Below are 13,457 nucleotides of genomic sequence, written 5' to 3' on the forward strand. Positions count from 1 at the left end.
AGCAAGACTTCTGTGGGAGAACGATTTTGCAAGAATCGGTGCTAGACCAAAAAAATAATAAAAATCCCTACCAATGCTGATAAAGGAAAATGAGTTGGAACCCTGTTTTAATGTATTTATATAATCAGCAAAGTCCCGATCCCTTTGAAACTAAGCAAAAATAATGCCATATAAATAACTTTTAATCTTACTAAGCTGTATGCAGATGAAGTTCTTCACTGGTAACAGTGACATATTAAAAATATATTCTGCACAGTACACAAGTGGAAGATTACCAGAAACTGCAAAACTGTGATTAATTATTTGGATTTAAAGGGTTTATTATATTATATGAATATACAGGCAGTCCCCGGGTTACGTACAAGACAGGGACTGTAGGTTTGTTCTTAAGTTGAATTTGTATGTAAGTCAGAACTGGCGTCCAGATTCAGCCGCTGCTGAAACTGACCAGCGGCTGATTCCAGGAAGCCCGGGGCAGAGCAACTCTGCCTCGGGCATCCTGTAGTCAGCCGCTGCTCAGTTTCAGCGGCGGCTGACTTGGGGATGCCTGGGGCAGAGCAGCTGGGGTGCTGCCGGGTTGGTCCAGTAGCGCCGAGGAGCAGCGCTGCGGGACCAACCCGGCAGCGCCCCAGCTGTTCTACCCCAGGCGGCGTCGGCGAGAAAAGCCTGGTCTGCTGGGGTGGGGGGGGGGGGAACGCACTAGCTGCGCCCCCTCCCCCCCCCAGCAGACCAGGGAGATGCGGAGCAGCTTTTCTTGCCCCGGAGGACGCGGGCGGTGGGACCGCGGCGCATCTGGGTGTCCCACCGCTCATGTCCTCCGGGGCGAGAAAAGCCCCATTCGTAACTGCGGATCTGACATAAGTTGGATCTGTGTAACTCTGGGACTGCCTGTAATATGAAATATAATATTGTAAGACAAATATAAATGCAACATTCAATAATTCATGAAAATGTTTCAAAATAATAAACTAAAAATTAATAATTATGTAAATTACTTATTTTTTATGAAATGTTGATCAATACTAAATTACCCCCCAGCTAACTATTAAAAGTATTTCAAGAAGAGACCATTTAAATCAACATCAATTCCATAATCTGATTAAATAGATTTTCCCATTCCCATTAATCAAATCAGCACTTCCCAAAGTGTGGAACATGTCCCAAAGGACTAGCCATGGGGGCAAGAAAAATGGACAAACTAAGATGGGGAGGACTTGAACAATACATAGCAGACTTGTGGGGGCAGGGAGAGTGGAGTTAATTTTCCTAAAGAAAGGCTCAGGCTTTCAAAAATTTGGGAAGTGCTGTTTTAAAGGTATGATCAGTATTTCCAAAACCAATGTAGAATTTGTAACCTGCAGCCCAATATTAGCTAGAAACAAACAAAGCAAAGCAAATATTTTCTAAGTCACATGACTTCTTTGACGAGAGGATAATATTTTAAGGACAAAATAAGTCCTTCTAAATAAGCAACTCCAACAAAATATTTTTACAACTAAACAGTATAACATACAATACAATTCTATTCCACATCAAGCTGAATTCCAAAATACCTACATTTTCACATTCCTCACACATGACTGTGCTAGTCAATTCACCAACAAAGATTCTATCTATGAAGTTCATCTTCACACCCTCTCTTCCAAATGCTGAAAAAACAGATCCAATGCCATTGTATAAGTACAATGTAATTCTTTCTATCAATTATTCTGAACACACAGTATAATGCAGGACTATGTTCACATTATTTTCTTCTAGCACTAATGAAATTAATTCAATAACATATTTAATTTACTGTTAATATTTGTCAATGCTTAGTAAATACAGAAGTCAGTTTCTCTCTGCCCCTCCTCCTTCAATAACAGAATATTGCATTCTTAGAAAGAGCCTTTTAAGAAAGGCTTCCTTTATTTTAATACACAATGCAAGTTATTAATCCTGTTTATATAATATTGTACTGAATTGTATAAGACATTTAGGCAGCAGACCTGCTGGCTGATTTCCTAAATGACAAACAGCTTCTAAAAACCTGTACAGCTCAAATAAAAAAATAAAATCAGTTCAATATATTTCTAATAATTATCAAGCTCAATTTTCTATAGATTTGGCAAGGGTTTTACTTAACATTTTAGAACAGTTAAATACCATTGGAATGTTAATGACACTAATTGCTGACTGTACGCAGAAAGTTAAAGCATTATGTAAATAAAAGGCCCAGGATTAGAAAATATTGGTCTGATTCAAATAATTTATTATTTTCAAAATATTATTCATAAAAGACAATGTCAGACAATTAATGGTAATTTCATCAACAAGGTATCTAAGGTAGTCTCTTTATGAGTCATACAATAGTTGTGTCCATAATGAAAGATCTGAAGATATATGCTAAATACGTTTGTAAAAGTAGAACTACGTTTTACATGACTGTATGACAAGGACTAACAAAAAGAAAGCCTTTTTTTCTAGATACTGGAAACAGATTAATACATAACACTTTGATACTTTACATGTGCACTAGATGGCACTAGAATAACATGTATTAAAAGCCTCATAAACCAACTTCAGTAAAGTAATTTTGAAAATTATATTTTAAAACTTGTACATTTGCTGTTTTTTAAAAACAGCAATTCATTTGGTAAAAAACACTTAAAGAAATAGCTTTAAATAACATGACAATACTGCATTAAAGAATCAAATACCTTTAACTTTTCTTTTTGTTTCCTCATCTGCAGTTTTAGTTGTTGGATTGTTGAATGCTTTTAAGATACCTGCTTGTATACGCTATAAATATAAATAAATATTTAATAAGTGTTTTCAGTGAATGATAAGCACCCTAAACACACTGACAGACCAGCAGAAACAAAAAAAATTAGTTATTTCCAGAAATGTACATAAGTTTACATAACTCTAACTTTAACATATCAAACATTTTTCTCTACAAAAGAGACCAGTTTTAGCTGGAAGTCAACTTATAAATGAATTGTGGATTATGAAGTGAACATAAAGTGATAATGAAGAATTGCTTCATAGTGCAGTGACTGCCTGCAATATAAATTGTGTAAAAGTGGTTAAATATCTTTATAAGCATGTTTCAATCACTCTGTTTAGCATTTCATTTGGATTTACATTTTAGTTGCTAACCAATACATCCCTTAAAAAAATTATAATAACCAGACTAGTCATACTCTGATGTATGACAGAAAATTCCCATTAATCCATATGAGGATTATCTGAATATACTGAACAGAACATTAAAAAAAAAATATTCAGAGGGGTATCTGAGTTAGTCTGTAACAGGGAAAACTAAAAAAAAAACAACAAATAGGCTAGCAGCATCTTAAAGACTAACAAAACATGTAGATGGTATCATGAGCTTTCGTGGGTTGCACCCACAAAAGCTCATGATACTGTTAAAAAAAAGTAGTAGTCTACTACTACAGAGAGAGAGAGAGAGAGAGAGAATATGGGAACCTCTACATTTATAACAGAAAAAGAATTGAGAGGGGGAGGGAAAAAAAACTGCCAGTAGTAGTGCTGGAGCTAGTAAGGAGGTGAGTTTTGCCCATGAAAGCTCATATTATATATATTTTTTGTTAGTCTCTAAGGTGCTACAGGACTACTCGTTTTTTTAAAGTTACAGACTAACACGGCTACCCATCTGGGGCCTGGTCTACACTAGAACCTTACTCCAAAATTAGCCTCCCAAGGTTGATTTTGTAAATGATACATCCACACTACCAAGCCCATTATTCTGACATAAAGGGCCACGGAATTTGAACTCTGTATTCCTGTTTTTCATGAGGAATAACACTATTCCCAAACTTCAAAGTCCAAAATCATGTTAGTGTGGATGCTCCAATGCCACTAATTCAAACTTATTGGCCTCTGGGAGGCCTCCTGCAGCTCCCGAGAGTGCTTCTGAATCTGAGATAGCACATCCACATTAACAGAGTCTGCCTTGGACTACATTCAATTTTCCCCAGTAGTGAGGACACGGAACTTCGAATTTATAAAATCAGGTGCCCAGAAATCGAATTTAGTAAATTCAAAATAATCTCCTAGTGTAGACATGGCTTAAGACTTTTGAACATAGAATATTAAAAGAAAAATCTTTGGAGGAGGCTAACTGCATCTAAATAGCATCCAACAGAATTGTATTACCTGTATCTGCTATAGCTTGCACATAGTTTTGCCCACTTCAACAAAAGTTTAACTGCAGTTACTGTAGTGAGGTCCACTATTACTAAGGCTTCAATATTTCTAGAGAACATACAACTAAGCAATATGCTGTTGCACAGCACAAATAATTGAACTAAACAATATTGTCAAATACGGGACCAGAGTGCATGTTTGGATATATTATTTCCATGTTCCTGTTTTTATTTTCCTCCCTTTTAATAAGCATGTAGTCACAGCCTTCAGTAAACGTGTAATGGGTCTCCCATTCAATAGAGAAAAATAGCAAAGTTCTACTCGATTACTATAGTTGTTAAATGGCACATGAAAGTCAGTGTAGCATTCTAGAAAAGAGCTGTGATCATACAAAACTTTTGCATGTGGTTCACAGTAGGCCTACTGACAAGATAGTGTTAAGTTGTCATGTTCCACTCAAACCATACGTATTGGGAAATGCTATGATGAAATATAGTTTTAGAGACTAGTCATACTTCTACCTTATGAATATGTGGCCAGGCTTGTGAATAAAGTCCAGACACCCTAAGCCCCGCTTTGTTCATCTTAAAGCCAACAGTATACTAAAAGGACTAATCAATACGTAATTCACAAAGTTGAATACCATAAATGGGTTTAGGGCTATAAAGTAACCCCTTTTGTTGGGATTAGTGCGTTGAACCATTTATTTAGGTCAAAGAAAGACACAGTCTTTGAATGGCCAGGGTGCTACAAACAATGGCAGCAGACATTAATCAATTAGCAGCAGGGTTCAGCTACTTCAAACCCTGGTGTGAAACAATCTCCAGCACACACTGCTGGAAACAGCAGACAGTTTTATTGTATAATTTGGATTGTGGTATTGACAGACTTTTATTTTAAAGGTCCACTTTTATAGATTAATGTATTTTCAGAAGGATGAAAAAAAATAAAACCAGGATTCCAAAGAATGCAATATTGTTGCAGTCCAAAATATGACAGGCAAAACCTCAGGCAACGTAGAACTGTTTTATAGGATATAAAAACAAAAGCATTTATGCAGCATTATAGAAGTATTTTAAGACTGCACTCACCTATTTGAAAGTAGTGTGTGTATATATATATATATTTATTTTAAAGGACTAAGTAGCTTTGATTGAAGAAATTAATCAGGATTTGTAAGAGAAGTGTCAATTAGACTGCTCAAGTGAACAGAAGATTTATCACCGGCATACTGAAGTGGTTAGCTGATATTTTATAAGGGCTGCAAGTGGTTAGCTGATATTTTATAAGGGCTGCTATCAAAACTTTAAACTCAAAAGCAAACATTTAAAAGCAGCATGAAAGAGGAAGGTTAGTGGCTATAATCATTTCTAAAGGATTCTGGTGGCAGACATATTGCTGTAGGCTTTCTTCAATCAAAAAACACATGGTAGTGACACTCCATAACAATAGCACGATTAACAGCTGTGGAGTTCCCATGACAGACAATGCTGCTACTGCTTGTATCTGACTGGCACAACTGTCATTGCTCACAAGATTGAATAGATCCACAGATCTGACAGTCTCAGTTTGTCATACCATTTATAGAACCGAAAAAGAAAGGGGAGGGGGAAAAAAAAGCTTTTACTAGTAATGTCCCTTACTGCACAGCCTGAGGTGATAAAGTCACTGTTAATAGAAATGCATCATTATAGCAAAATGGGTTTAATTGCAGTAAAAAGGTGGAACCAATCTTCACTTACCCAATGACAGAAATGGCAGAAATACTGTACACCCTAATTTATAAAGAAAATATTTCTCAGCATGTTCTATTATGCTGATAGCAGTAGCCACCATTACTCTCTAAGGAAACAATAGGACATTAAAAGATACATGCTAAAACCTCATGATACTGCCATGTTCACTGGAGTTTATGCTGTCATTTTTGTTAATCTGTTCATCATGGGAAGAGGGAATGTATCAGACTACTAGTTTAAGTAATCATTCACTCGCTTTTACAGTCAAACCTATATTATCATAAGTTGTGCAGTAAATATGGTTTCAATCATTATACTAAGGATGCAAATCTTTCAGAGAGGCAGCAAGTCAGGGAGGAGGAGCTGGTGCTGTGGGTGGCAGAGATGCCTGGTCCCATTACGCCTCTGCATTCCCTACCCCCAGCAGAGATGGTGCTTGGGGGAACTGGCTTTTAGGCCAGCTCCCCATAGCACTGGGTCTTGCTCCCCGCCCTTGCTGCCTCTCTCTGACCGGAGTGGAGGGGGTGGGGGGGAAGGAATGACAAATCAAGACACTAGTCCTGAGGTCAGGAGCTAATCCCACTGAGGCTCTGTAGTTTTCCCCACTTATCGACTAGTCGATTAGCTGATTAAATGCCATTTAACATCCCTACACTCTACCCCATTAAAGCCAACAGGAGCAGCACAGTAACCATATCATTACAGTATTCTGAAAACTTCCCCTCCCTCCCCAAAAGCAAAAGAAACAAAACAGCAGTTCTTATAGTTTTGCTCAGTACAGGCAGTCCCCGGGTTACGTCAGTCCGACTTAAGTCGGACCCCTAGTTACGAACGGGGGGGGGGGGACCCTGCTAGTGCGGGGTGCCTCCCCCACTGTCGCCGTCTCCGGAGGTGCAGGGGGAGCTTCCCCCCCAGCAGACCAGGGAGACGCGGAGCTAGCGCCCCTCCCCAGCAGACCAGGGAGACGCGGAGCGGTTTTTCTCTCCACGAAGGACGCGGGCAGCAGGACCGCGGGGCGTCTTGGCGGTCGCACCGCCCGCGTCCTCCGCGGCGAGAAAAGCCGCTCCGCGTCTCCCTGGTCTGCTGGGGGGGGCGCAGTTAGTGCGCCCCCCACAGCAGACCAGGCTTTTCTCGACGCGGAGGACGCAGGCGGCGGGACCGCCGAGACGCGCCGCGGTCCCGCCACCCGCGTCCTCCACAGCAAGAAAAGCCGCTCCGCGTCTCTCTGGTCTGCTGGGGGAGGTGCGGCGCTACTGGACCAACCCAGCAGCACCCCAGCTGCTCTGCCCCAGGCGTCCCCAAGTCAGCCGCTGCTGAAACTGACCAGCGGCTGACTACAGGAAGCCCGAGGCAGAGCTGCTTTGCCCCGGGCTTCCTGGAATCAGCCGCTGATCAGTTTCAGCAGCGGCTGACTTGGGGACACCTGGGGCAGAGCAGCTGGGGTGCTGCCGGGTTGGTCCAGTAGCACCGAGGAGCGGCACTGCGGGACCAACCCACCAGCACCCCAGCTGCTCCGCCCCAGGCGTGTCCGATTCAGCTGCTGTTGGTCAGTTTCAACAGTGGCTGAATCTGGACGCCTGGGACAGAGCAGCTGGGGCGCTGCCGGGTTGGTCCCCACAACGCCGCACCTCGGTGCTGTGGGGACCAATCTGGCAGCACCCCAGCTGCTCTATCCCAGATGTCCCCAAGTCAGCTGCTGCTGAAACTGATCAGCGGCTGATTCCAGGAAGCCCGGGGCAAAGCAGCTCTGCCTCGGGCTTCCTGTAGTCAGCCGCTGGTCAGTTTCAGCAGCGGCTGAATCGGGGACACCTGGGGTACAATATGTACCAGTTCCGACTTACCTACAAATTCAATTTAAGAACAAACCTACAGTCCCTATCTTGTATGTAACCTGGGGACTGCCTGTAGGTCATTTTATGACAGTACAATGTCAAGACTGAGAAAAGCTTCTCCATAGTTTACTATTTTTATGATACAACCTATTGTTTACATGGACTAAATTTTCAGCTTTACAACAAGGAGCTTGCTGAGATTCAACTGGGTTTGAGTTACATGCTAGCAATGTATTTCCACAATTCACACTAATCACATTTGCAGCCATATTTGTTTTTCTTCATGTAAACCATTGCTCTTGAGTAGGGCTGGGGATGTAGATCTCAGTATGCAGGCTATCCGGGGAGAGAAGACTACCCTACCACTCTCTCACTGCAGTAACTTGGGATGAGGTGACAAGCATCTCTCCATAGCCTCTGAAGCTCCAGTGGGCACACCTGGGGACGAGGGGGTGCATGACATTAGGAACTTCGATAATATTTTGCTCTATTTTTTTTTTCAAATTGGTTTCAGTGAAGTTTTATAAAACTAATTGCTCTCTAGATGTGGGCAGGTATATGAAGTTTTATCCTGAAGCAGATTTTACCAAATAAGTTAGATGCATGACTTTTACTCTACCACTTCAAAAGTGTATTTAACAGCTACAGATGAATCACTCTCCTAAAATGGTGCTACTGTCACTGTAAAATTATTGCAGCCACCATTTATGATACTCCCATCAACAATCAACTGAAATTTGTATCCGAACAAACAATTAAAACACCAAAATGAAAATGCAATAATCAAACTGCTTTTTTGAAAAACAGTAGAAACAAGCCTAAGTAGTCATTTCATCTACTATATATTTGAGAAAGTATGTCTGTCTTTCTTTCTGAGAACTCCTCCTAAAACAGGGGTGGGCAAAAGGGCCTCTGCGGACCACCAAGCAGGTGGGTCCAGCCCGCAGAGGCCCTACTGCTCCCAGGCCACTCAGGGTCTGGGGGTGGAGGACCTGCATGAAGCTTCCTTCACCCTGCCCCGGCTCTGCAAGGAGTCTTCGACACTTCCAAGTGTCACGTTCTCCTTGCAGGGCGGGAGGAGGCTTCTCACACTCCCCCGCACCCCAGGCCCTGATTGGCCTGGGTGTGGCGGAGTGTGCTAAGCCTCTTCCAGGGGATGGGTGTCTAGTAGAAAGGAGGGAAAAAGAGGCTCCCCAATCCACAGACCAATCATGGTCTGAGGGGTGGGGTAGCCCCACCCCTTCCTGTTTAGGCCCCACCCCTTCCGGGATGGCCCAGGGTACTTCACAAATTTTCTGAAGTGGCCCCTGGGCAAAAATTATTGTCGACCCCTGTCCTAAAAGGTAAAAATTTTAGGACTACCATAAGACTCATAGGACTACCATATCTGGTATACGTTTCCTCTTATCATAACTTAAAGTAACGTAAAAGTTTGGTTGTGCCAGGAAAATGGGATGTACCTGCAATGGGATTGCTTTTCATATAACCATATAGAAAAAAGAATCACCAGGCAGGTGAAAAAGGTTGGCAGGGGTCATACTCCCCCCATCCAGAAGTGCTGCAACCCTCAAGCCTCCCATCCGCCAGGTGCACTGTATGAAAGGCAAGGGATAAGACGGGCTGACTCTTCTCCCCCAGATTCATATGGGGACATTGCTGGCTGTTCCCCTTTGTCAGGGAGTAAGGGGAAAGTGCATAGTTTGATGCATTCCTCACTCTGATTGGGCAGTGCAGGGGAAAGATAAACCTGGATGTGCCCCAGTCGGGTGACATACGCTCCTCCCCCAGCAATGCCCACTGGAGCTGCAGAGGCTATGTAGAGGTGATTCTCACCTGGCCTCAAGTTGCTGCAAGGAGGGCTGGGGTAGTTCTCTCTCCCTATAGCAGCCTGCATACTGAACCCTCATCCCCAGCCCCACTCGAGAGTAATGATTTAAATGAAGCATGCACATTTTCATTTTATTTTCCAAAAAAAACCCCAAAATTAATTGAATTAAAGACTCAAGCAACACTGGGCAAATCTTCTAATTGTGTATATTTTAAACACGAAAAGCTTAAAGCGTGTGAAAAATTGACATCTGATATACAGGTAATTCAAGCTAGCTCACTGCAAATATACCAAGATTTTACCTTTGTTTCTTCTATTCTCATTGCATCCAACAAATAGTGGAGAAGCTCTTGGCTGTCCTGCTGTTGGAACCCTTTAAACCGAGGGGCCCTGCAGAAGAAACAGGAAAGAAGTTCAAAATGACTCAAGTGGCTTCCATTTACGACCTGTGCAGGTGAATGAACCCGTGATGGCGTGACTGATGTGGTTAGGTCCTGTGATGGTGTTGCTGGTGTAGATATGAGGGCAGATATGTTGTGATTTCAACAGATTCCATCCCACCATTAACCTCAGCTGGAACCAGTCTACGCAAGAGATCCAGTTCCTGGACACTACAGGGCGAATAAGTGATGATCACAAAAACACCACCCTATACCGGAAACCTACTGACCACTATGCTTACCTGCATGCCTCCAGCTATCATCCCGGACACACCACATGATCCATTATCTACAGCCAAGCACTAAGGTACAACCACATATGCTCCAACCCCTCAGACAGAGACAAACACCTACAAGCTATTCACCAAGCATTCTTAAAATTACAATACCCACCCGTGGAAGTGAGGAAACAAAGATTGACAGAGCCAGATGTGTACCCAGAAGCCTCCTGCTACAAGTCAGGCCCAACAAAGAAAATAACAGAACACCACTGGCCATCATCTACAGTCTCCAGCTAAAACCACTCCAACGCATCATCAGCGATCTACGACCCATCCTGGACAATGATCCTTCACTCTCACAGACCATGGGAGGCAGACAGCCCACCAACCTGAAGCAAATTCACACCAGCAACCATACACCACACCACAGTAACTCTAACTCAGGAACCCTGCAAGAAACATCAGTGCCAACTCTGCCCACATATCTACACCAGCAACACCATCACAGGACCTAACCACATCAGCCACACCATCACGGGCTCATTCACCTGCACATCTACCAATGTAATATGTGCCATCATGTGCCAGCAATGCCCCTCTGCCACATACATTGGCCTGACTAGACAGTCCCTATGTAAAAGAATAAATGGACACAATTCAGATATCAGGAATGGTAACATACAAAAACCTGTAGGAGAACACTTCAATCTCCCTGCACACACTAGCAGATTTAAAGGTAGCCATCCTGCAACAAAAGAACTTCAAAAACAGACTTCAAAGAGAAACTGCAGAGCTACAATTCATTTGCAAATTTGACACTATCAATTTAGGATTAAACAAATACTGTGAATGGCTAGCCAACTACAAAAGCAGTTTCTCCTCTCTTGGTGTTCACACCTCCACATCAGCTGCTAGAAGCGGGCCACATCCTCCCTGACTGAATTGACCTTGTTATCTCTGGCCTTCCTTTTGATTGGTACTCCTTTCTTTTCATGTACCTGTATATTTATACCTGCCTCTGGAATTTCCACTAAATTCATCTGACGAAGTAGGTCTTTGCCCACAAAAACTTATGCTCCAATAAATCTGTTAAGTCTATAAGGTGCCACAGGACTTCTCAATGTTTATATTAGAAACTAACCTCCCTACCAATACCACATTAAAGTATTTCCCACATTGAACAATAATCTACCACCACAGGTTTCAGAAGAATCACAAAAATTGCAGTCTATTTATACAAAATTCTGTCCCTAAGAATTAGAAATCTGTCAAACAAGGAATCTGCATACTTCAGGAAACATATGTCTGGTGTTGCCCTTTCCCTCTTGCAGTGCCATCATCCTTCTATCTGTCCTCTTTTATGGTGTCTGGCATCAGCAGCAAAAGAAATAAGCCATCTTGGGAGTCAGGGCAAGGACACAGAAGGAACATTGGCAGTTGCTGATTTTTATAGTTATTGTGCAAAACAAATTTTAAAAAATAATCATAAAGGACCACTAGCAAATTTATTACTTTAAAAGCATCAGAAGCAGCACTGTCCATCTCACAAACCCAAATGAGGCAAGATTTGTGTAGACTGGGCCAACAGTTTCTACGAATGACATATTTGTAAGGTATATGGATTGACATCTATTTATAAAACAAATACTAGTCTAAATCATGGCTCTCACCAAAACCTTGTGAGTGTCCTTTTTACTAACAGTCCAACATAATAATCCATACTTCAGTGCAAAGTAAAATAAAGATCTCTATGCATATTTCCATCCTTTGGTGCCAGAATTATAGAATCCTCATTTTGACAGGTATTACAAAATATTTTGTTGTTTCCAAATTTCTTGTAATCTAAATGTGACTATGTTCAAGTATTTATTTATTCTTAACATAATTTTAACTCCACAATATATATGTTTTTAGATAGATGCCATCAACTCTCTCACAATAGCGTATGATCTGAAATTCAACTAAAATCCCGGGCCAATGCATCTAACCTGAGATTAAACTGAAGTTTCTTTGCAAATGTCACCATATGGCAGGTTTTTATTGCACTTTGGGTCTAGCACATGCATAGTTAGCCATGTGCACCCTTCCAGAATGTGGTATGCAGCATAACTGACTGAACAGAGCCCAAGTAATAATTCCATCAAATTAGCTGACTGAATAGGAGAAAAATAAGCCAAATGCCTATTTCTTCCATTGCTCAGTTATTTGTAAAATGAAATCAATGCAAGAAAGAGAAAGAGAGTTTTTATTTTCAGGCTCAGGTTGCATACTCTGGCTAGTCAGTTCATTTACATGTCAAGTGCACAGTAATTTTATTTGTCCAGACACAGTCTTGAGCTGTAAGATAATAAGACTTTTCCTAGCCTTGTAATAGAACTGGTCAGCTTTGCTTGGGAAATATACCAGTAGCCTGTAAAAGGAACACTGAAGGGTGTGAAACATGGGGCCCTGATGCTACAACAAAAACAATAAATAATAACAATGAGCATTAATAGTTGTGCAAATACTCATATTTACAAATATAGTACCACATTTCCATTCTGTGCCCATTTGTCATACTCCATGGAGGTCTTCTATGGTTAACATTCTGAAATTTATTTAATTAACAAGCTATGAAACAAATTCACTTTCAGAAAAACAAGTTAGCCAGAGTACTGCAGGGTTTTGCTACATAGCTGTGACTTTCAGTAATATTGTACATACTTCCCTGTTGTTTTGAAAAACTCAAAATTTGTAAATAAATTCAGCAGATATCTTCCCATAACTGTACATACACAACTCTCCCATGTGGAAAAGAAACGGAGTACTGTATGTGTGAATGGATGAGGACTTTTCCATAGTCAAAAAATTGAGCAAGGCTATAAGTCTTTTTTTATACAGGGTAGTACAATTCACTTAAAATGGGAGACAGATTAGTAATTCAATTCAAGGATAATTGAATATATCTTTTATTATCATTAATGGATGTATAGTATAATTTCCCATTAATTAACAACATATACTATCATAATTAATTTTAATAAAAAATATGGCAAGAGAGTTTCACTTGATGTTCTACGTATCAAATTTTTTGTCTTAATTGGGAATAGACATGTGTGACCAACTAGATATAGTAGTTCTTATTAAGAAGAAATCATTAAGACTCCCTTTGTTTTAGAGTTTATTGTGGTATGGGGGGCATCTAACAGGGCTAGATCAGATTGCATATACATTTGCTTCGCTTTAGATTTCCCCGTATTTTTAAGATC

General features: G+C 41.2%; 1 protein-coding gene across 3 annotated transcripts in view; it reads right to left on the minus strand.

Moving 5' to 3' along the window:
• The window catches only part of USP45 (ubiquitin specific peptidase 45), a 107,444-nt gene that overhangs the window by 19,688 nt on the left and 74,299 nt on the right, over window positions 1–13,457 (minus strand). For 2 of the 3 annotated variants that reach the window (XM_075923924.2, XM_075923923.2), the window contains exons 9-12: window positions 9,851–9,938; window positions 8,084–8,158; window positions 2,700–2,781; window positions 1,558–1,649 (exon numbers count right to left, since the gene is read on the minus strand). In XM_075923924.2, coding sequence (XP_075780039.1) covers window positions 1,558–1,649; window positions 2,700–2,781; window positions 8,084–8,158; window positions 9,851–9,938 — 337 coding nt within the window. The remainder of the gene's footprint in view (window positions 1–1,557; window positions 1,650–2,699; window positions 2,782–8,083; window positions 8,159–9,850; window positions 9,939–13,457) is intronic. The other variant, XM_075923925.2, reaches the window with a different exon arrangement.

The sequence above is a fragment of the Pelodiscus sinensis genome, chromosome 3 (genome assembly GCF_052426305.1).
Source record: "Pelodiscus sinensis isolate ZL-2025 chromosome 3, ASM5242630v1, whole genome shotgun sequence".
In the NCBI taxonomy this organism is placed as follows: domain Eukaryota; kingdom Metazoa; phylum Chordata; order Testudines; family Trionychidae; genus Pelodiscus; species Pelodiscus sinensis.